Raw genomic sequence first — 22,145 nt, forward strand, 5'->3', positions numbered from 1 at the left:
TTCACAGTATTTTTGAAAGCACCTGTAGGATTTTACAAGTATTTAACCCTTTAAGCCTCTGGGGCTTTCTCATTAAGATAACTATCATGTCTCCAAAATATCTGGTTGAAATAAGATTTCTTAAAATCATGACATAACATAGACCAAATTTGATCATTGTTACAAGGTGATTATTCAAATTTTTGAAAAAAGCACATATTTAAATAACCCATAGCTCTTAATAAAAATTCAGCTGTTTTTGAACAATTAGAATTTAACAGACATCAAGAGAACATAATAGATTACTTTAACACATTGCTTTAACAGAGCATCAGAGTTTAATTCTATGTCAAAGAGAAATTGAGCTTCCTGTGATCTTTTGCTGTGAGGTTTCCTTCCTTTACCTTCTTTCATATTGGTGACCATGTTTCTGTGTTTCTGTGTGTAACACATCTTTAAGCATCTTTTGCAGGGCAGGATGAGTGGCAACAAATTCTTTCAGTTTCTGTTTGCTATGAAAAGTCTTAATTTCACCTTCATTCACAAATGAGAGCTTTGCAGGATATAATATTCTGGGCTGGCAGTTTTTCTCTCTTAGTACCTGGGCTATGTCTCGCCATTCCCTTCTAGCTTGTAGGGTTTCTGATGAGAAGTCTGCTGTGAGTCTAATTGGAGATCCTCTAAGAGTGATCTGACGTTTCTCTCTTGCACATTTTAGGATCTTTTCTTTCTGTTTCACTGTGGTGAGTTTGATTACAACATGTCGTGGTGAGGATCTCTTTTGGTCATGTTTATTAGGGGTTCTATAAGCTTCCTGTACTAAGATGCCTCTGTCCTTCTCCAAACCTGGGAAATTTTCTGCTAGTATCTCACTGAAAATGCCTTCTAATCCTTTCTCCCTCTCCATGCCTTCAGGAACTCCTAGAACCCGAATGTTGGGTTTTTTAATAGTATCCTGTAGATTCCCGACAATATTTTTTAGATTTCTAATTTCTTCTTCTTTTCTTTGGTTTGCCTGTTTCCTTTCCTGTTCTCTGTCTTCTAAGTCTGATATTCTCTCTTCTGCTTCGCCCATTCTGTTTTTAAGGCTCTCTAATGTGTTTGTCATTTGATCTATTGAATTCTTCATTTCATTATGATTTCTAGTCACTATCAGAGTTTCTTGTTCCACTAGTTGTTTCATTTCATTTTGATTCCTCCTTAATATTTCACTTTCACGAGAGAGATTTTCTATCTTGTCCATTAAGGATTTCTGTAGTTCAAGAATTTGTTTTTGAGAACTTCTTAATGTTCTTATCAATTTTTTTGAGATCTGCTTCTTGCATTTCTTCGATCTCATCATCTTCATAGTCTTGAATTGGGGTGTCTTTTTCATTTGGGGGTATCATAGTGTCTTCCTTGTTCTTGTTACCACGGTTTTTGCGTTTGTTGTTTGGCATGTTGTGTTTTTTCTTGTTACACTATGGCTCTATATTAAGTGGACTGTCTGCTTTCAGTGGAGCCTTAGAGGCTTGAGATGAGTGTGGACTGAGAGCTGTGTTTGGTTCCTCAGGGTTGAGGGTGTGTCAAGGATGACACTCCCAGGTTAGGTGTGGTAAATCTCTCTTTCTTTTTTTGATTTAAAAGGGAAGTAATTCCGCACAGCTGAACGTAATTGGAGGTAGTTAGCAGGCAAATGATATACCCACAGGAGCCAGAGATCGGAAGCTCTTTCCCAAGGACCACACAGGGAATCTCTGCTGCCCTCAGTGTGGGCTCCAATTCTCCTGCAGTCTCCCACTGGGTTGCCAAGTTAGATGCTAATCTCCTGTTATTTCACCCCTCCCCACAGAGTCAGGTTTTTCTGCTAGGCTCAGGGCTGGTGCAGACCTGAGGTCGCCCTGCTTATGACGTATGTCCAAAATGGCGCCTGCTCTGTCTTGCTCGCCTTTGAGAGGTGAGCGGAGAGAGAGAAACTTGTGTCCGTATCAGTCACTTTTTTTATTTTTTTCTCTCTCTTCTAGTTAGCCTGGTGAACTTTTCCCCACGGAGTTTCAAGCCTCGTTCCCTCTAGCCTCCTCTTTCCGCTTGCCTGCTGGTATCTCGGGCTATGGAGGTTCGGCTCACCTCACGTTCCAGCACTGGTGCGTTGAGTCTGCCGCTGGTGTCCCGAACTTGGGCTCCCACGCTCTCCACGCAGGTCCACTGTGAATCACTAGTTCCGGAAGAGTTTCCTCTGCTGTTTCTTCCCCTACTCTTCCTTGACCCTGCAGTATCTCCACTTATATTAAACTTTCTCTCCCCCCGGACTAAGTGTGCTTCCTGCCTATTCCGCCATCTTGCTGCCTCTCCTAAATAGCTCAATTTTATCAATTCTTTCTACACATTTAACTTATTTCTTTGAAAAACATCAATTCCCTTGCATACTCGTGCTTAATAAGTCTCCATAGTTAAAATCACAAATACAAATACCAAATTAAAGTAGACATGAACAGATTTTAGAACAAGAATAGTTAGCTCTAGTTAAGCATGAAGTTTACGGGCTAGGGGCAGAATTTACTTGTGCACACTGGTGAGTGGCCTAGCTGCCCTCAGAATATAGTGTACACAAGATATTTATATGTTTGTTTGAAAGGGGAGTGAAGGTTTAATCTAGGAAGTAACACTGATTAAGAGCTTCTACTGAACTTCAATGAGAGGCTCTTTCCCTCCACCTATGCAGTCGATTTATTTTTGCATATAAACACTCTTTGAAAGTCATAAATACAACACACAGCCCCAGAGTCTCCCTGAGAGATATCTGTGGGGTAGCTTTGAAGTAGGAAGGTCTTCTGAAAGTTCTTGACAAATGGAATGAAAATATAAACTTACCCTGATGCTAAAACCCATGCAATATTGCTGCAAAAATAGTTCTTTCAACTTTGCTTTGTATCTGTCAAATCCAGTGATTAAGAATGAAATACTACTATGGTTTTAATGAGCTGTGATTATTTTTAAATCTATTGTAAATGAGTGAAATTATCATCTTTTCATTTGATTATTACTTATAGCCCTGTTCTATATTCTGGCTAAACTACGTGGCTTTTTTCCCCACTTGTTAACTTTTTATTTAGTGGAGCATTAAGACTTTGACAATAATGTAAGTTAAAAATATGTTACATCAAAATTTAGTAGAAAAGAAAAAGGGAGGGGGAAGGAAGGAAATACCATTATATTCTAATTGTATCTATGAACTGCATTAAATCTGTTCTCTTTGAATAACTATCACGTTAACTTGAAATTGTGTTGTAGTAATTATGCATTGGCTGTGACCCTGAGAATCTAATTATTAATAAAAATCCTTTTACAAATTAAAATTAGCTGTTTCCCACAAAAAATTAAAATCCATGCATAGTTTTTTCATAACATATATTTTCCATGAACTTTTTGAAGAATGCTTGTACCTAAAATGTTTGGAACAAAAATGAAATTGTCTACCACACGACCAAAATAACTTAAAGCTAAAGCTCTCATTCAGAATTGATTTATGCATACATGGTTTTTATGTGAAAATATAACTGCCTTCCTTGGAAACAAAGAGAAATATATTCTCATACTATGATAATTCATAATTTTTGACATTTTGCCTATATTGTTAAGGGTGTGCAACAGCTTCGATACCAAGAGGCTTTATGGAGGGGAGCTTTATAAATCTTACTGAAAAAGAAAGCTCAATGCAGTTAATAGGTGTAACATAAGAGTTTTCTGAAGTTCAGCGTAAGCACTGACAATCTACATTTGCTATATTTTAGCTGTTCATTAGAAAGGAACAAGTCAAGCAAACTTAATTTTCATCATCTACTGATTTATTGATACCTGTGGCTTCATAAAAATCATTTAATAGCTACTCTCCAATTGAATGGCATTATTCAAATGTCATATTTTTTATCTTTCATTTTCATTGATTTCTCTGATGTATAAAGACTTTTTCACACTCTCCAATTTTTCATCATTCCCAGCAGAATCAATGTTCTACTCCAAGCTTTAAGCCCTCTGTTGAATGCCTTTCCATAGTACATCCAGGAAGAATTCAAAAATGGAATTCAAAATCTTCTGCAAAAAGAAAATTATTTTTATCCTTTCATTGTGACTTTTTATTTGTCAGTAAAGTCAGTTGAGTCTATAACCACTTGGCTTCTAAAACCACTTGAAAAGTTTAAGAGTTTGAATATCACTGTTTGCATTGAGATTATATAAATTTATTAGATTTGAAATCATATTGAAAGACACAAGAAAATCTGTACCTATTTAACATCTATATTATGAAATATCTATCTCCACAAATTTCACAAAAGATGGTCCCAAAGCAAAAGGGAAAATTGATCAGAGAATTTGGTCAAGTTAAACAGCAAATCAATTTAATTAGTTCTCGTATTTGTCTTCTTCAAATATAAGAGATAGGGGAAGGGTAGTAAAAGATACTCTCCTGAAAAATTATGATTCCTGTTCAGTGACTAATAGGCATAAAAAATACCTAATTTAGAAGGTTTATCATGTATTTTGAATAAGACAGATGTGCTAACATAAATAACAGAATTTATTAGGAATAAAATAACAAAAAGCAAATAAGTTCTTGAAGACCTGGTTATACATCTCAGTGTTATTTCAGACAAGTACTTCAACTTCTCAATCTAAAACACTGGAAGCAAAGCTTGTTTGAAGGAATACTGGTTTGATTCTAGTCTTTCGCATTTTCTCTGATGATCTAATGCCTTTCATTGTCAAGTAGCTGATCATAAAACAACATTGAATAATGCCATCAATACTAGATATTTTAGTTTGCAACACTTTCTTCAAGGAAATGAGATGGCATGGGTAGATTTAACACAGCTGGTGATGTCTGGGGCTCAATATTCTGTTGGTTGCCAGCGTTATGTTTTCATGTAGAAAAGGCACTTGGTTCTCATATTGGATAGAGATTATCCTTAGCCACATCTTGGTTGGTTGTCATTCAAATGACTGAAAAACCTGGCATTTTGGCGTTTAATTCAGAATCCTAAAAACCGCCATCATTAGAAGCCTTCCTTTCTAAATTTGCCTTATCTACTGCACATTTGTGTGCCCCCAAAATTCATGTTTGTTGAAACTCTAATTGCCAGGGTGATGGTATTTGGAGATGAGCCTTTGGGACGTGATTTGAGGGTAGAGCCATTATGATGGGACCAGTACCCTTCTGGAAGGAGACAAGAGAGAAATTGCTTGCTCCCTCTGCTCTCCACCATGTGAGGATGTAATGGGAAAAAACTGTCAGCAAACAAGGAAATATGCCCTCATCAGATACTTGGGTCTTCAGGCACTTCGATCTTGAACTTCTCAGTCCTGAGAACTACAAGAAAGCTACCCAGCCTATGCTATATTTGTTCTACTAGTCTGACCTATGACTTGGTATTCCCACTAAGAATTTAGTATAGGCTAATTACAAAGAAAACAAAACACACAAGTAATGTTCAGCATCTAGACTGAACTCATATATAAACTATGGACTTTTGTAATAATGATGTCTCCATAAAGATTTACCACTTGTAACAAATGCATGGTGTAGTGATAATAGCAGAGGCTGGGGGAGGGGAAGGCACAGTGTATGTGGGACATCTCAATACCTTCCTCCCAATTTTCTTGTGAACCTAAAACTGCTCTAATAAAGTCTTTAAACACACACACACACAAAATGCATAAGAAAGGATAACAGTAGGGACTGGCACTGTGGCGTAGTGGGCTAAGCCTCTGCCTATGGCCCCAGAATCCCATATAGACACCAGTTCATATTCCAGCTGCTCCACTCCCAATCCAGCTCTCTGCTATGGCCTGAGAAAGCAGTAGAAGATGACCCAAGTGCTTGGGCCCCTGTACCTGCATGGGGGAGCCAGAGGAGGATTCTGGCTCCTGGTTTCAGATCGGCTCAGTTCCAGCCATTGTGGCCATTTGGGGAGTGAACCAGCAGTTGGAGGACCTTTCTCTGTCTCTGTCTCTGCTTTTCTGTAACTCTGGCTTTCAAATAAATAAATAATACTTTTTAAAAAAAGAAAGGGTAAGAGTAGCAAAATGAAAGAAGCGATAGAAAAAAGAAACACTAACCTTTTAAAAATTTGATAATGTGTTAATTTTTCATAGCAGTGCTTAATATTAATATTGGTATTTCTCTTGGCTTACTCATTACTGGATTTTTTAAAACAAAATTTTAATATATTATTTCAAGTAGGTAACTTTCTTTAGTATTTATGGGAAAACCATCGAGAAACTAAACCATCGAGAAACTACGTATATATCCTACAACTTTTATTATTTCTAAGGGCCAGTACTTAGATTTACTGAGAAGATCCTGTGGGGTACACTTTCTAGCATGTGATTCTCTGTACCTGGCCTCTGCAGATATACTAGACTCCAGACCCCAAACGCCCACCATAAACACACAGCAAAACATTTACTATCCAGACTAATAAGATGGTTGAATGAAAAGTGGCAGTTTCTATCTAAACTGTAGAATTGCCTGCTACTGCAACTATTCTGATAGAAATTCCCTCAGCTGATGGAGCCAAGTGGTATGAAATGAAATGATACCCTATGTGACTTATTTTCTATGAAGCAAAGAAATACAAATAGGAGAAGTGGTTGGAAGTGATAGAGAGGAGCGGGTGATTAACATGACGATTAACCTCTGGTTGGGATGTAAAACCTGAAAATAGTGTTGGGATATTCAAGCATTGGGTAGATTACAGGACTATATACATTATAAGATGACTCTGTCCTTGAAATCTTATGATCCAAACTGTGTGTGTGTGTTTGTATTTTAATTAATCAAGAGATTTAAGTCCAATCTTATTTCAGGATCAATATTTTTTTCTAATTAGCATCATAATAATTACTCTGAGGAGCTGTAGACATTAGAAGCTACTCTTAATTTAATAGTGCATTAACTTAAATGCAGCCTTACAAAACCGTATACAACCCCTAGAAACAACAACACTATTATCAGTGTTTACTAGCTAAGGTAATTTAGCAAATTCAGAGAAAATACCCCTTCCCTTAAGTTATAAGCTCCAGGATTTCAAGAAAATCTAGCTGCAGTATTTGTTCAGTATTTATCCAGTTTAATGAAGCTCAATTCCTTGTAGCTGTAACTACATTTATTTCCTATATTAACTTTACTAACTTAATGATGCTTTTTCATCTTCCTAAAATGTGTTTGGTTGTATTTTTATAGGCTGTGCTTTTGAAAATCTCATGGCTTTAAAAAGTATAAATAAGTTTAAAAGAACACAATGGAATGCACAGGATGGGAATGGCTGGGTGGCAGGTCAGGGTGCTGAGAGAGCCCCCAAACTGTCAAAGCAGCAGCTCTGTGAACACAGTGGGACACATCCTCCGCCACAGGGCATTTTAAATTCTTCCTTCCAGTTATACATATGTATGTGTCTGTAGGTTAACATCTCAGTCAAAATGAAAATTGGTGCATTTTTTTGGACAAGTAGATGAAAGTCAATAGATTAGGTCAATCTGTACTAAGCCTAATAAAATTTTATGTTGAGAAATCTATGTGAATTTAATTAGTATTAGTTAAGCCAAGGTATACAGAGCTACTGTAATATTTATCTACGTGAATCATCATAATATGATAAAATTTCATTCTTTTCTGCAAATAGGAAAAGAAGCCTATCAAAATTAGTAATATAGTTTATAAAATATATATGACTTTTAAAACTTCCTAGTAAGTAGGGTAAATAATGCACAATACCTCATACTCAGTAATAGTGAAGTATCCAGTAAGTCTTCAGAGAACTTGTTTGCTGACCACATTAAGTTGTCATCTTATGGTTACTGCGAAATCTCAGAGTTTTTTTCTTTTTTAACTTTTATTTAATGAATATAAATTTCCAGTGTACAGTTTATGGATTACAATGGCTTCCCCCCCCCCATAACTTCCCTCCCACCCACAACCCTCCCCTCTCCCGCTCCCTCTCCCCTTCCATTTGCATCAAGATTCATTTTCAATTCTCTTTATATACAGAAGATCAATTTAGTATAAAGATTTCAACAGTTTGCACCCACATAGAAACACAAAGTGAAACATACTGTTTGAGTACTAGTTATAGCATTAAATCACAATGGACAGCACATTAAGGACAGAGATCCCACATGAGGAGCAAGTGCACAGTGGCTCCTGTTGTTGACCCAACAAATTGACACTCTAGTTTATGGCGCCAGTAACCATCCTAGGCTGTCGTCATGAGTTGCCAAGGCTATGGAAGCCTTCCAAGTTTGCCGACTCTGATCATATTTAGACAAGGTCATAAAAGACAGGGTGAGGATAGTAACCAATGATCCTAAGAGTGGCGTAAACCAGGTCTGAACAATTATATATATATACTTATATAATTAAGTGGGGAAGAGGACCATCAGTACACACAGGTTGGGAGTAGAGCCATTGGTGGTAGAGTAGAGGTTATGATTACAAAGGAATGAGGCCCAAGTGCGCTAGACAGGGTCTAGAACAAAGGACAGAGTCATTATTACAGGAGCTAAGAAAGGTGCTGTCTAAGTTACAATTAAGTTTTCTGATTGAGAGGCAAATAGAACCTGATAGAAGGGGCTTGATAATAATCTGGTGGGCTTTAGGCCTTGTAAATTCAGAGGCCCAGACCTATCTATCTCTTCACATGGGGTATGTCCTAATGGAGGTGTGAACCTCCTAGGGGAAGGCACTCTGTTGACTTTCATTACTTTTTTTTTTAAGATTTATTTTATTTATTTGAAAGACAGAGTTACAGAGAGAGGTAGAGGCAGAGAGAGAGATCTTCCCATCCGCTGGTTCACTCCCCAGATGGCTGCAACAGCCAGAGCTGGGCCAATCTGAAGCCAGGAGCCAGGAGCTTTTTTTGGGTCTCACTGGATGAGAAATGGAGCAGCCTAGACTCGAACCAGTGCCCATAAGGGCTGCTGGCACTTCAGGCCAGGACTTTAACTCACTGCACTACAGTGCCAGCTCCGAAATCTCAGAATTTTTAAGCACAGATTGTCTTCTTACATAGATTAACTCTTTCCCTAATCATATGTGCACTACATTTTCCCCCTCAAGAAAAGCCTTCCTAAGCAAAGATTATTTTTAACCTGGATCTTTTCAAAAGCTCCCAAATTCCTAATTAATGAAAACAAAATAAATGATGTTCACTGTCCTGAATAAATTAAAAGTTGGGTCAAGTTACTTGATCTGAGTAGGGAGGAAGTAAATTTGAGTTTATATATTGAATACTGTGTTCACTAGATGGAGATTTATTGTTATTGGTGTTGTTGTTGTTGTTGTTGGCTTTGGGTGGAGGATTTTTTTTTCTTTTTTCTTTTATTTTCTCCAAAATTGATCAATAAATCCCTTCCCTCAGTAATCAGCTACCCAAGGCCAGACTCAGGCAATGAAGTCCTAATGGTCAGATTGGTTGTGTCTGTTGGTGAGGCCTGGCTGTAGATTCTGCTCTTGAAATATGTCCTCAGGAGACTTTTGTGTGTGAAACAAAATTGAATTCACCCACAGATTTTCATTAAGTGCCCCAAGAAGGAAATTATTATGAAGCCTGTTCATTCAGAGAAATATTGTTATGTGATATAAATAGACAGAGGAGTGCTAATCAGTACTTCTGTGTTGCTATGAGAGGAACCTTTGTTAAAATGTTAACAACCATCTACAATTTAAAATGAGTCTATCTGGTTGTCAAAGACTTAAAGATGTATAAAAACCAGTGTTAGGAAGAAGGTGGGGGCAAGGGCACCCTCTGCACCCTTAGCAGAGATGCAAATTGGTTCATTCTTATGAAGGGTGGCAGAATGCTTCCCAAAGCAAAGGAATGTACAGTCTTTGGCAGAAGTAGCCTGTGTCAGAAGTTTCTCCCAAGGAATCGTTACTCAGCGAGGGTGTGATCTCTGTGCAAAGACGCTCAGTGCAGCGTTGTTTGTAAGGGGAAACATCTGGAAACAAATAAGTATCTAAAAATGGGTTCCTGTGAGATCAAATTAGGTGGTAGGAAGATACAATGGAATATTGTGTATCCATTAAAATTGTGCAATAAATTAAAAAGTGTTGCCATGGACAGAGGCTTATGACCAGCTATTGTGTAAATCAAAGTAAGTTACATAGAAGTATGGTGAGATGTATGTAATATGCAAATTATTAGACACTTCAAATAGATCACCGAAAAAGATGTTCTACAAAACATTTTGTTTTTTGTTTCATTGTTCTTCATGTTTTTCTTCACTCAAAAACAGTTTTTAAAGAAAATGAGAAAAACATTAGAAGTAGCTAAGGATATTTGGTAATTTCCTGAAAATAAAAAAAAATGAAGAATGCCTGATAGAAGTACAGCTAAAAGAAGAAAATACTTGGAAAAGTTTTTAATTCTACTTTAAGATTTTCATTCTAATTTAAGTTTCCTTTAGCTATAAAAGTAACACACATGGGGCTGGTGCCCTGGCCTGAGGCACCTGCATCCACTATGGACGTCGTTTGGAATACCAGCTGTTCCACTTCCAAACCAGCTCCCTGCTAATGCACGTGGGAAGGCAGGGGAGCATGGCCCAAGTCCTTGGGCCCCTGCACCCACAAGGGAGACCCAGAAGAAGCTCCCGGCTCCTGGCTTCAGATCAGCTCAGTTGAAGCTGTTGCGGCCATTTAAGGAGTGAACCAGCGGATGGAAGACCTTTCTCTCTGTCTGTAACTCTGTCTTTCAAATAAATAAAATAAATCGTTAAAAAAAGTTTGTGGTTTAAGGCAAATTAATATAGATGTCCATAAAGTGAAGCAAAAGTTATATGTATAATGTATCTATTAATATACTCAGATTTATTTACAAGTATATCCTTTATTCCTTCAACTTAGTTTTCATTATTTAACAATGGATTTTTTTTAAAGATTTGTTTGTTTGTTTGTTTGTTTGAAAGACAGAGTTACAGAGAGGCAGAAAAAAAGAGAGAGAGAAAGAGAGAGAGAGAGAAAGAGAGGTCTTCCATCTGCTGGTTCACTCCGCAATTGGCCACGCGGCGGGAGCTGGGCTGATCCGAAGCCAGGAGCCAGGAGCTTCTTCTAGGTCTCTCACATGGGTTCAGGGGCCCAAGAACTTGGGCCATCTTCCACTGCTTTCCCAGAGACGTTAGCAGGGAGCTGGATCTGAAGCAGAGGAGCCAGGACTCGAACCAGTGCCCATATGAGAGACCAGGCACTGCAGGTAGCAGCTTTATTCACTACACCACAGCACCAGCTCCAACAATAGATCTTGAATGTCCTTCTGTACTGATGCATAAAGAACTCCCTAAAATACTTAGTATTTTAAAAAATATTTATTTTTAAAATAAAAATTTACAGAGAGAAGGAGAGACAGAAAGAGAGAGAACATCTACTGTTTCACTCCCCAAATGGCCACAATGGCCAAGGCTGGGCCTGGCTTAACCAGGAACCAGGAGCTTCATCTAGGACTCCCATGTGTGTGGCAAGAGCCCAAAAACTTGAGCCATCCTCTGCTGCTTTCCTAGATGTATTAGCCAGGAGCTAGATCAGAAGTGGAGTAGCCAGGATGCAAACCAGTACCCATTTGGGATGCCAGAATTGCAGAGGGTCACTTAACACACTGTACCACAGTGTGGGCCCCAAAGTATTTGCCATTATATGAATGTACCATAATTCACTTAACCATCTCTTTTGCTATGGGCATTTGTTTCCAGTTTTCTGCTAACACAAACAATTCCTATAACATTTCCTGAGGAAAAATTACATACAAAATTACAGATGAGTTCTTGAATATTAATAAGTATGATTGCTTTTCCCACTTAAATTGTTGCTTCTTCTGGAATTTATTTAGGGATAAGAAGTGAGTTAGGAATCCATCTTTTGATTGTCTTATTTTTTTCCCAAATTAGACAACGTGTATCACAATCTTGTCACACAATCTGTCTTTTCCCATTATGTTGTAAAGCTGTCATTTCTTTCTAAATTGATATACATGTGTGTTGTGATACAAAACATCATAAAATTGGGAAGGGGAGATTGACAAAAATGATTTTTCACCAAGAAAAATATCTGTGCAAGAAGTGCAAGCGCTGAGTGATTGCAGCCAGGACAGCATCCTTCAAGGCAAGAGGAAAAGCTGGGGAATGTGCAGAAAGTAGGGGTTGTGAGGAAGTGACAAGCTACTAGGGCATCCAGGAGTGATGCCCCGAAATACTAAATAAAATCATATTAAACTGAAGTGGTTGAAGGCAGGAGATAATAAAGATAAGAGAGAAATTCATGAAATTGGGTGAAGAGGTTGAGTACAAAACAGAAAATTCAGCAAAGGCAAAGTCACCTCTTGAACACACTCATAAGATTGATAGCACCCTAAGCAGACTCACCAGGAATGAAATGAGAAGACACAATACCAATATGTAGGGTCAGACACTAGGACGTTGAGGCTGTTATAGACAACTATATGCCAACAAATATGAAAATATAGATAGAATGAGAAATTCCTAGACATATACAGCTTCTCAAATATATACAAAAATGTATGGGAAATCTGACTGATCCTCCTTCCACTAAAATAAGTTCACACCCAGAATTATTCTGTTTATGGAGAGGAGAGGAACCTGTTTTGTGACACCCGAATAACATTAACAATGCAGCTTGGTAATGATACTACATGAAAAAGACAAAAAAATCTTAAGTACATCATTAGCAAATTAAATCCAGTAGTGTTAAAAAGGTTAATATATTGGAGCTGGTGCTGTGGCGCAGTGGGTTAATGCCCTGGCCTGCAGTGCCGGCATCCCATATGGATGCCAGTTCTAGGCCCGGCTGCTCCTCTTCTGATCCAGCTCTCAGCCTTGGCTTGGGAAAGCAGTAGAAGATGGCTGAAGTCCTTGGGCCCCTATACCTTCTTGGGAGACCTGGAAGAAGCTCCTGGCTCCTGGCTTTGGATCGGCTCACCACCGGCCATGGCGGCCATTTGGGGAGTGAACCAGTAAAAGGAAGACCTTTCTCTCTGACTGTCTCTCTCTCACTGTCTATAACTCTCTGTCAAATAAATTAAAATAAATAAATTTTTAAAAAGAGAGAGAACCCTTAGTTTTAAAAAAAGTTAATATATTATATTAATATATTTATTATTATCTATTAAATTATATGTAATAGAATTAATGTGCATTATTGTATATGTAATTAATGTATTATGTTAATATAATATAATTATTTTAGCATTTGAAAATCTATTAGTATAATTGCATCAAAAGGATGAAAGGAGCTAGTGTTTGGCTTAGCTTTAAGAAACCACTGGGATACTCAATTCCCACGTGGCAGTGTTTGGGTTGGAGTCCTGGATTCACTGCTGATTACAGCTTCCTGCTACTGTGTTCCCTGGAAGTATAGGCTCAAGTACTTGGTGAAGGCTCAAGTCCCTGCCACACTCATTTGAGACCTGAGTTCCTGGCTCCCACTCTCAGCCTGGCCCAGCACACGCATGCTGCTGAGGGCATTTGGGCAGTGAACCCTGGCACATGGGAGTTCTCTCTCTCTCTCTCTCTCTCATCCTTTTTCTCTCTCTCTGCCCTGCAAATAAATGATTTTTTTTAAAAAAGAACATAACAAATTCTTTAAAAGAATGAAAGAAAAAAATATCATATGATCATATTAATAGGTAAATACAAATCATTTGATAAAAATATATTCTTGAGGGGCCAGCGCTGTGGCATAGCAGGTAAAGCCCTGGCCTGCAGCACTGGCATCCCACATGGGCTCTGGTTCGAGTCCCAGACTCTCCATTTCCAATCCAGCTCCCTGCTAATGCACCTGGGATAGCAGCAGAGGATGGCTGTGGGAGACCCAGAAGAAGCTCCTGGCTCCTGGCTTTGGCCTGGCCAGCTCCAGTCATTGAGACCATCTGGGGAGTGAACCAGCAGATGGAAGACCTCTCTCTCTCTGTCTCTGCCTCTCTCTGTAACTCTGCGTTTCAAATAAATAAAATAAATCTTTAAAATATATATATATATATATATTCTTGATATTTCTTTAAGTGTATTTCCCTTTTTTTTTTTTTTTTTTTTGGACAGGCAGAGTTAGACAGTGAGAGAGAGAGAGAGAGACAGAGAGAAGGTCTTCCTTCCATTGGTTCACCCCCCAATTGGCCGCTGCGGCCAGCGCGCTGTGCCGATCTGAAGCCAGGAGCCAGGTGTTTCCTCCTGGTTTCCCATGCGGGTGCAGGGCCCAAGCACTTGGGCCATCCTCCACTGCCTTCCCAGGCCACAGCAGAGAACTTGACTGGAAGAGGGGCAACCGGGAAAGAACCAGCACCCCAACCGGAACTGGAACCCGGAGTGCCAGCACCACAGGCAGAGGATTAGCCTAGTGAGCTGTGGCGCCGGCCTAAGTGTATTTTCCTAATAGACTAAGGATATAAGGAAATGTCTTTAATATGTTAAAGAGTTGCTATGCATTTAGGCCGGCGCCGTGGCTTAACAGGCTAATCCTCCGCCTTGCGGCGCCGGCACACCCGGTTCTAGTCCCGGTCGGGGCACCGGATTCTATCCCGATTGCCCCTCTTCCAGGCCAGCTCTCTGCTATGGCCCAGCAGTGCAGTGGAGGATGGCCCAGGTCCTTGGGCCCTGCACCCGCATGGGAGACCAGGAGAAGCACCTGGATCCTGCCTTCGGATCAGCGCGGTGCGCCGGCTGCAGCGGCCATTGGAGGGTAACCAACGGCAAAAAGGAAGACCTTTCTCTCTGTCTCTCTCTCTCACTATCCACTCTGCCTGTCAAAAAAAAAAAAAAAAGAATTGTTATGAATTTGATAGGTAAGTATTGAAAGTTTTCCTTTTGAGACTGGGAGTATAGGACAAAAAGGGCTACATCACCCCTCTTCTATTCTATACTGTGCTGGAGGTCCTAATGAGAGCAATAAAACGAACAAAAAGTTGCTAAATGGTTAATGACTGGAAAACTATACTTGCAAACAATATTACTGTAAAAATTGAAAGGAACCCACTGATAAAGCAGCAGCTAGCCCAGGTGTTTGAGCCCCTGCTACCCATGAGGGAGACCCAGATGAAGTTCCTGGATCCTGGCCTTGGCCTGGCTCAGCCCTGGCCATTGCAGCCATCTAAGGCGTGAATCAGCAGTTGGAAGATCTCTCCCTCTCTTTGTCTCTGTCTCTGTCTGTCTCTCTATCTCTTTCTCTCTCTCTTTGTAACTCTGACTTTCAAATAAATAAATAAATCTTTAAAGAACTGCAATTGAACTTTTGTACCATGTATTTGTACACAGTTACTTGGAATATTGGGCAATGTTAGATTTTAATGAGCTAAGTGAATAAATCAAATTAAAACCATGAATTATCTAAAGGAAACAAATTACAAAATGAACTTAACAAAGCCTTGGATACAAGATCAATTTTTAAAAAATCAATTGTGTATGTAAGTCTAGTAACAAGCAATTAGAAAATGTACTTTGAAAAGAGTACAGTTTATGATTGCCAAAAACACCAAATCCTGGGATCAAATTTAAACAAAGATTTGCAAACTATTTATGCAGAAATCACTGAGAGAAATTAAAGAAAATGAAAACAGTTGTAAGGATATCTGACACACATGGACTGAAATCTTCAATTCTGGAAGGATGTATATTTTACCCAAATTAGTCAACAACTTCAATGAAATTCCAACTAAAATACCAGTAGGTAATTTTTGTTGAATTTGACCATCTGATTCCTAAGTTCAAATGCTGATGTCAAGAAACAAAAGTGTGGGGGCCAGCGCTGTGGCACAGCAGGTTGACACCCTGACCTGAAGCTCCTGAATCCCATATGGGAGCCAGTTCGAGACCCGGCCATTCCACTTCCTATCTAGCTCTCTGCTATGGCCTGGGAAAGCAGTAGAAGATGGCCCAAGTCCTTGGGCCCCTGCACCCACGTGAGAGACCCGGAAGAAGCTCCTGGCTCCTGGCTTCAGATTGGCGCAGCTCCAGTCATTGCAGCCAATTGGGGAGTGAACCACTGGATGGAAGACCTCTCTCTCTTTTTCTTTCTCTCTCTCTCTCTTTCTGTGTGTGTGTGTGTGTGTGTATGTGTAACTCTGACTTTCAAATAAATAAATAAATCTTAAGAAAGAAAGGAAGAAAAGTTTTAATTAGAAAATAGTCAACAAAACCAAATTTTGGCAAGAATGTGAATCAACTAAAACCACCAATGACATACAGATGAGAGTGCCAGTTGGTACTACCACTCTGGAAAACTGCATGGCACTGTGTCCCAACAATTCTATTCAAGGACAAATATGCATTTATAGCAGGAAGATGCATTGTAGCCAACCTCGAAACAACACAAGAGTCCATGAATAGTGCTGTGGATAAATAAATGGGGATATAGTCGTACAAACAACAACAACAAAAAGATGAACTACATCTTCATAGATACAACATGAAGAAACCCACAAACATAATGTCAAGGAAAGGGTGACAAATAAGAAAGAGTACATATTGCCTTATTCTACTCATAAAAATAGGAAGCAAGAAAAACTGATTTCTGGTGGGAAGTGTGACTGGGAAGGGGTCCAAGAGCCATTCTAGGAATTGGTAATAACATTTTTTTATCTTACAGTATAAACATTTGATTTATGTACTTTTCTGTGGGATTAAACATCAATAAAAACATTTTTAAATATGCAAAAATAACCAATTAAATTCACAATAATGTGAGGTAAAGGATCAGATCTATGAAATGCTATAATGCATTATGGAGCTGTATTAAGAGTGTGGTATTTATACATGAATGGATAACCATAGGAAAAAAGAGTAGGTCCAAAAATGGCCCTAAAATGAAAATTGAGGGGCAGGTGTTGTGGTTCATCAGGTAAAGCCACCATCTGAGATGCCAGCATCCCATATGGGTACCAGTTTGTGTCCTACTGCTCCAGTTCCAAGCCAGCTCCCTGCTAATAGCTTGGGAAAAAACGATGGATGGCCCAACTGTTTGAGCCCCTAATACCCTTGTGGGAGACCCAGATGAAGTTCCTGGATCCTGGCTTTGGCCTGGCTCAGGCTAGCCTTGGCCATTGCAGTCATCTAGGGAGTGAATCAGCAGATGGAAGATCTCTCCCTCTCTTTGTCTCTGTCTTGGTCTCTCTCTCTCTCTCTCTCTCTCTCTCTCTTTCTGTAACTCTGACTTTCAGATAAATAAATAAATCTTTTAAGAAAATGCAAATTGAACTTTTGTACCATATGTTTGTACACAGTTACTTGGAATATTGAGCAATGTTAGATTTTAATGAGCTAAGTTAATAAATCAAGTTAAAACCTGGAGTGTCCAAAGGAAACAAATTTCTGAGACAAATATTTAAAGCTACAGTGAACCATGTAAAATCTATAGTAAAAATTCCCCTCACTTCTCAAAAACCAACTAAAGAAATGATTCTTCCAAGGTACTTTTCTTCTCTTTAAGGTAATGAATAGATGGAGATTGGTGGTGATAGTGGGCAAGAATAACAGACTTTTTCCATGTCTGAAGAGTAAAAAAGTTGGCCCTACATTCTTTTGTTTATACTCTGTGTGAGGCATAAAAGATTTGTTTGTTTATTTGTTCAACTAGTGCAGGATTTGAAAGGAGTATGTATGATTTTGAATGATAGAACTGAACCGAACCTCAAATCAAAGAGTAATCTCCTGGTGCCTTGAATTCACAAGCCCCGGGGTAGATTCTACTCTGGGAGAGGTTGGGTAGGGAGAATTATATAGCGTTATCAGGCCCTGGCTTCTTACTCAGCCATTTCCCCCGAGATCATAAGAAGACTGTTACCAGCTCCCTGGCTGGAGTCCTTCTGATTTCTCATGTAAGGAAAAGGTGAACATTTTTGTCCTAACACTCCCTGCAAAGGCCTCATTGAATTTCCGTGGCTCCAAATGTGTCACATCCATTTTTGAGTGGAACACACTGCCTAGAGAAATGCATTGAGTGGTGTAGTATTGTATGATCCATATCTGATCCATGGAGGAATCAATCCATGGGCTGAAAATGGGAGAAAAGGTGGATCCTAAAGGCTGAATGGATAACAGGCAGCAACATGTCTCCTCTAGAGTAACATGTCCCTGGAATGGGTGCAGGAGAAGACGAGGCCCTATGAATTTAACCTTGACATTTGTTTATTAATGTTAAAAACTTTGCAGCTGCTAAGGACTAAATGTTTGTGTTCACCCGAAGTTCATGTGTCCAAGCCCTTATCTACAATCTGATGGTATTTGGAGGTGAGGCCTTTGGGAGGTAGTTGGATCATGAGGTTGGAACCCTGGTGACTGAGGTTGGGACACTTACAAAGACACTAGAGAGATGATCTCATTGCTCCACGTGAGGATACACAAGTAGTTGGCCATTTGCCAACCAAGAAAAAGAACCTCACCAGCGGTGAATCAGCTGGCACCTTGACCTTGGAATTCCGAGTCTCCAGAACTGTGAGAGATGAACTTTGCTATTTAAACTACCCAGTTTATGATATTTCATTTTGGCAACCCAAACAGATTAAGACAATAGCCAAATTTCACTTTTTGAAAAAGTGAAAATACGAAGTAGAAGAGTGTGCCCTGTCTCCTGTGCCAGCCCCTCCCCTGTCTTCTGTGCTCCTTTGGGTGACAGGGTGGGCGCACATCTGCTGGGCTAGGGAGTAATACAAGCGCTCAGGAGAACCCACAGTGGCTGCCTCCACAGAACAGGCATCTTGTGCCAAGGAGCCATGTCTTTCTCAATCCTTCCTCTCTATTACTGGTTTTAAATAATGTTTCCGACAAGATTCTGCTTTTCTTTATGTCAACTGTCAAGGAACAGGCATTGGGCATTATTTGTGGGGCTGTAAATACATTACATGAAAAAATAATGAGCCCTTAAAAAGTCAAGAGAAAGGCCTCCAGAGACGTTTACCTAACCGTTATTTATGTCAGGCTAGGAATAAAGTTTCAGAAACTTCCAAACGAAAAGTCTGGATCATAAAATCTAGTCTCTTCCAAATTTGCCTTTGTTGCCACTCCTGGATGCATTTCGCTTTTACTTTAAATCTGGAAGTTGGAGAACGTTTTTCATGTTCAACTTGAAGTGTTTGGTTAATGGTCTAAGAATAACTCTTGGGAGCCTCTCTCAGCATAGCGTGTTACTCCTCCATTCTTCTGACTGAATTTGATGTATCTATTGTGTTCTTATTGCATAAACTGATCTCCGGGATTAATCATTTTCTTTTTACCAGCTAGAAACTGTAGACATTTAATGGATATACCTACATCAGTCAATTTAATGAGTCTCATTGTCTGGGGTTTAAAATATACTGATCACTCTAAAGTTAAAAGATAATCAACATTCATCCTTATTCCACGTTTCCAGGTTTTCAAGTCTGTCCCTCCTTTCTGCCTGAGGGTATTATTGAACTTAAGCTTTATTTAAAATTGAGTTCTTTGGGGCATGGAAATGCAAGTGCATCTACTGGATGATGTGCAGAAGAGGCTAAATAATCTTTGCATCATTTACTCCACTGCACCTTAAAAAAAATCGCTTAGCTTCAGTTTCTTTCAGAAAGAATATTTTGTCATCTTAATAGGAACGGTTCTGTGGAAGGCTCCTGCTGGTTAATATTTCCCGAGGGTATCTCTAGCAGCTTTGCAGTTGGAAACAATGGGATGCAGACGTGGCTTGGGCATCTTCCATGTTGTAAAGAGCCAGGGTAGAGTCAGCTGACCTGGCAGGTCAGGCAGGGCCCTGCACCACTCCAGAGACTGAGAACAAGGCCAACAGGACGCCTCTCCTACATAAAGAAGGGACCAGCGAGCCAGCGAATATAGTTGTAAGAACTTAAGTGGACGCAAACCTGAGTCATAATTAATGGGTGTTTTTTGTTTGTTTGTTTGTTTCTCTTTTGTTTTTCAGTTGTTTGAATTTATGAACTTTTTGGCTGAGAACGTCATCTTCTGCTACATGGGCCTGGCACTGTTCACGTTCCAGAATCATATCTTTAATGCTCTTTTTATACTGGGAGCCTTTGTATCCTTTGAAATATAAAACACGGGGTGATGAGAGACGAGAACAAACTGCTTACTTTTACTGATTAGGCTGTTCAACTGTTAAATTTCCCCAGTTTCACTGCAAGGCTCAAACTGAAGGCAGATATGTAATTTCAAGTAAGGGGAGAAAAGTACCCTACAGAACTTTAATAAAAATACTTATGGTTCAAGATAAGATGTTTGGAAAAGACTGAGGAAAGTAAAAGGGAAAACTAAAACAAAATGGTGTTTTAAAGTATTATAAATATGTTCAGCTAAAATTATGAAACCATTACAAAAAATTACATCAATTCATTCCTTATACAAAATCTATTTAATCCACATTAGAAGATATCAGAAGGCAGCCAGGATTATTAGGCTCTGGAAATGTTCTTATTGCAATATGGTCTGAAAACGGGATAGACAAAGAAAAGATCCAGTGAGATTATTGTGATAGGCTTGCTTTCAACATCCTAAGCATTGCACACTTGTAAGTTTATTTTAATGAGTACTTTTATTTTCCCTAAGAGGACAGATAAAATACAGACCTCACTTTCCCTAGCTGTAGGCCTGGAGCAGGAGGCATTCCCAGTGGAAATGGGTGTCTGTCTGAAAGGATTTTGAGCCGTTAGAAATGTCCCCAAGGACAGTCTGCAACTGTTGTCCTTATTCACACTTGAAAAATGGGCAGCTGCCTCTCGGGTCACAAGCAGCCCTTGCTAGCAGCCAGGAGAGCTGGTCCCTCGCTCTGAGCCCTGCTCCCAACAAGCACCTGCATACGCCTCTCAGTGGGCATTCAGCTGGGCCCTACTCTCTACCCAAACAACTCCATGCCACTGAGAACAAACAACAGTCCATCATGGAAGAAGTCAAAGGCAGAGAAAAGGAGAGATGGATCTCACCAATATTTTCATTCAGTTTTATGTAAAATGCCTCTTAAAGCAGCAGTTGTATTATACATTTAGACAGGCAATTCCTCTCAAGATTAAATCCACCAAAAGGAAAGAGTGAGCCAAGCTTGCTAGATTCAGGGAGTGTAAAGTGTGAAGTGGTGGAACAAGAGATGGTGATCGCAAGCAGAAGTACATTTATCCCCCCACCCCCCGAAAGTGCTGCTCCACAGCATCTAATGGCGTCTGCCTCGCATTTCACAGCAGAGCTGAGGCCGGAGTCAGCCATCAGCAACATAAATGTGATGAGAAAATTTGCAGTGATTGAAATGGTATCGGGCTTAACAACTGGAAATCCCGTACATGTTCAAAGAAAGGCAGAGTTCTGTATTATTTCTGGAAGAGGGTTGACATTAAATGATGAGTTTTGGGAGGAAGTTGGACATACGTGAGTTGACGTGTTTATCCTTGTTTTCTGGGTCACGTGAACTGACATGTGTGTCCTTGTTTTCTGGGTCACAACGGAGAGACGTTCCATGACTCGCAGCCTCATTGCAGCACCATTTTCCTCAATGTTTCCCTGTGCTTCTCTCCAGCTAGCGATTTTTATCGCCAGAGCCTGCAACATATACCCGCTCTCCTTCCTCCTGAATCTGGGCCGGAAGCAGAAGATCCCCTGGAACTTTCAACACATGATGATGTTTTCAGGTATGTGAACTACCTCAGAAGTGAGTGCTGCGTTCTCTGTCACTCGTACAGAACATGGAAGACATGAGGACACTCTCAGGTGTGCAGGGGAAATACTACTTCTCTTTGTCTCATTGCACCTAGCACCATGCTCCGTAAGTTCTGAGCAATAACAGGAGTCATCTTTCCAAAAGGGAAGTGAAATAAAAGGAATCTCTCTGCACAGATTCAAGGTCGAGCATCGGGTCAGAAACTGGCCTAGAATGGACACTGGACTTTCCCCTGGCTTATTTCAGTTCAATTTTCGTATCAGGGGATTTGAATTATCATTTTATTAATTGTGTGCTCAAGGTAAGCAATGTGCAAATTGCACATCCTAGTCCAGTGTTAAAGCTCCTTCTCCTTGGAATCCCTGCTTCTTTCCCATGCAAGGCTCCAGAAGCGTCTCACAGCTGTTGTAAAAGTAAATTGGATCTAAGTCCGTCCAGTCGTTAGCTGAGAAGATAAATATTAATTGAGCACTCACCAAGTGCCCAAGAGTGGTTGTAGGCACTGATT

General features: G+C 39.7%; 1 protein-coding gene across 1 annotated transcript in view; it reads left to right on the forward strand.

The window, feature by feature from the left end:
* Positions 1-22,145, forward strand: part of SLC9A9 (solute carrier family 9 member A9) — a 625,461-nt gene that overhangs the window by 369,158 nt on the left and 234,158 nt on the right. The window contains exons 10-11 of the mRNA XM_062213558.1: positions 19,898-20,011; positions 21,497-21,608. Coding sequence (XP_062069542.1) covers positions 19,898-20,011; positions 21,497-21,608 — 226 coding nt within the window. The remainder of the gene's footprint in view (positions 1-19,897; positions 20,012-21,496; positions 21,609-22,145) is intronic.

Source organism: Lepus europaeus, chromosome 2 (genome assembly GCF_033115175.1).
Source record: "Lepus europaeus isolate LE1 chromosome 2, mLepTim1.pri, whole genome shotgun sequence".
Lineage (NCBI taxonomy): Eukaryota > Metazoa > Chordata > Mammalia > Lagomorpha > Leporidae > Lepus > Lepus europaeus.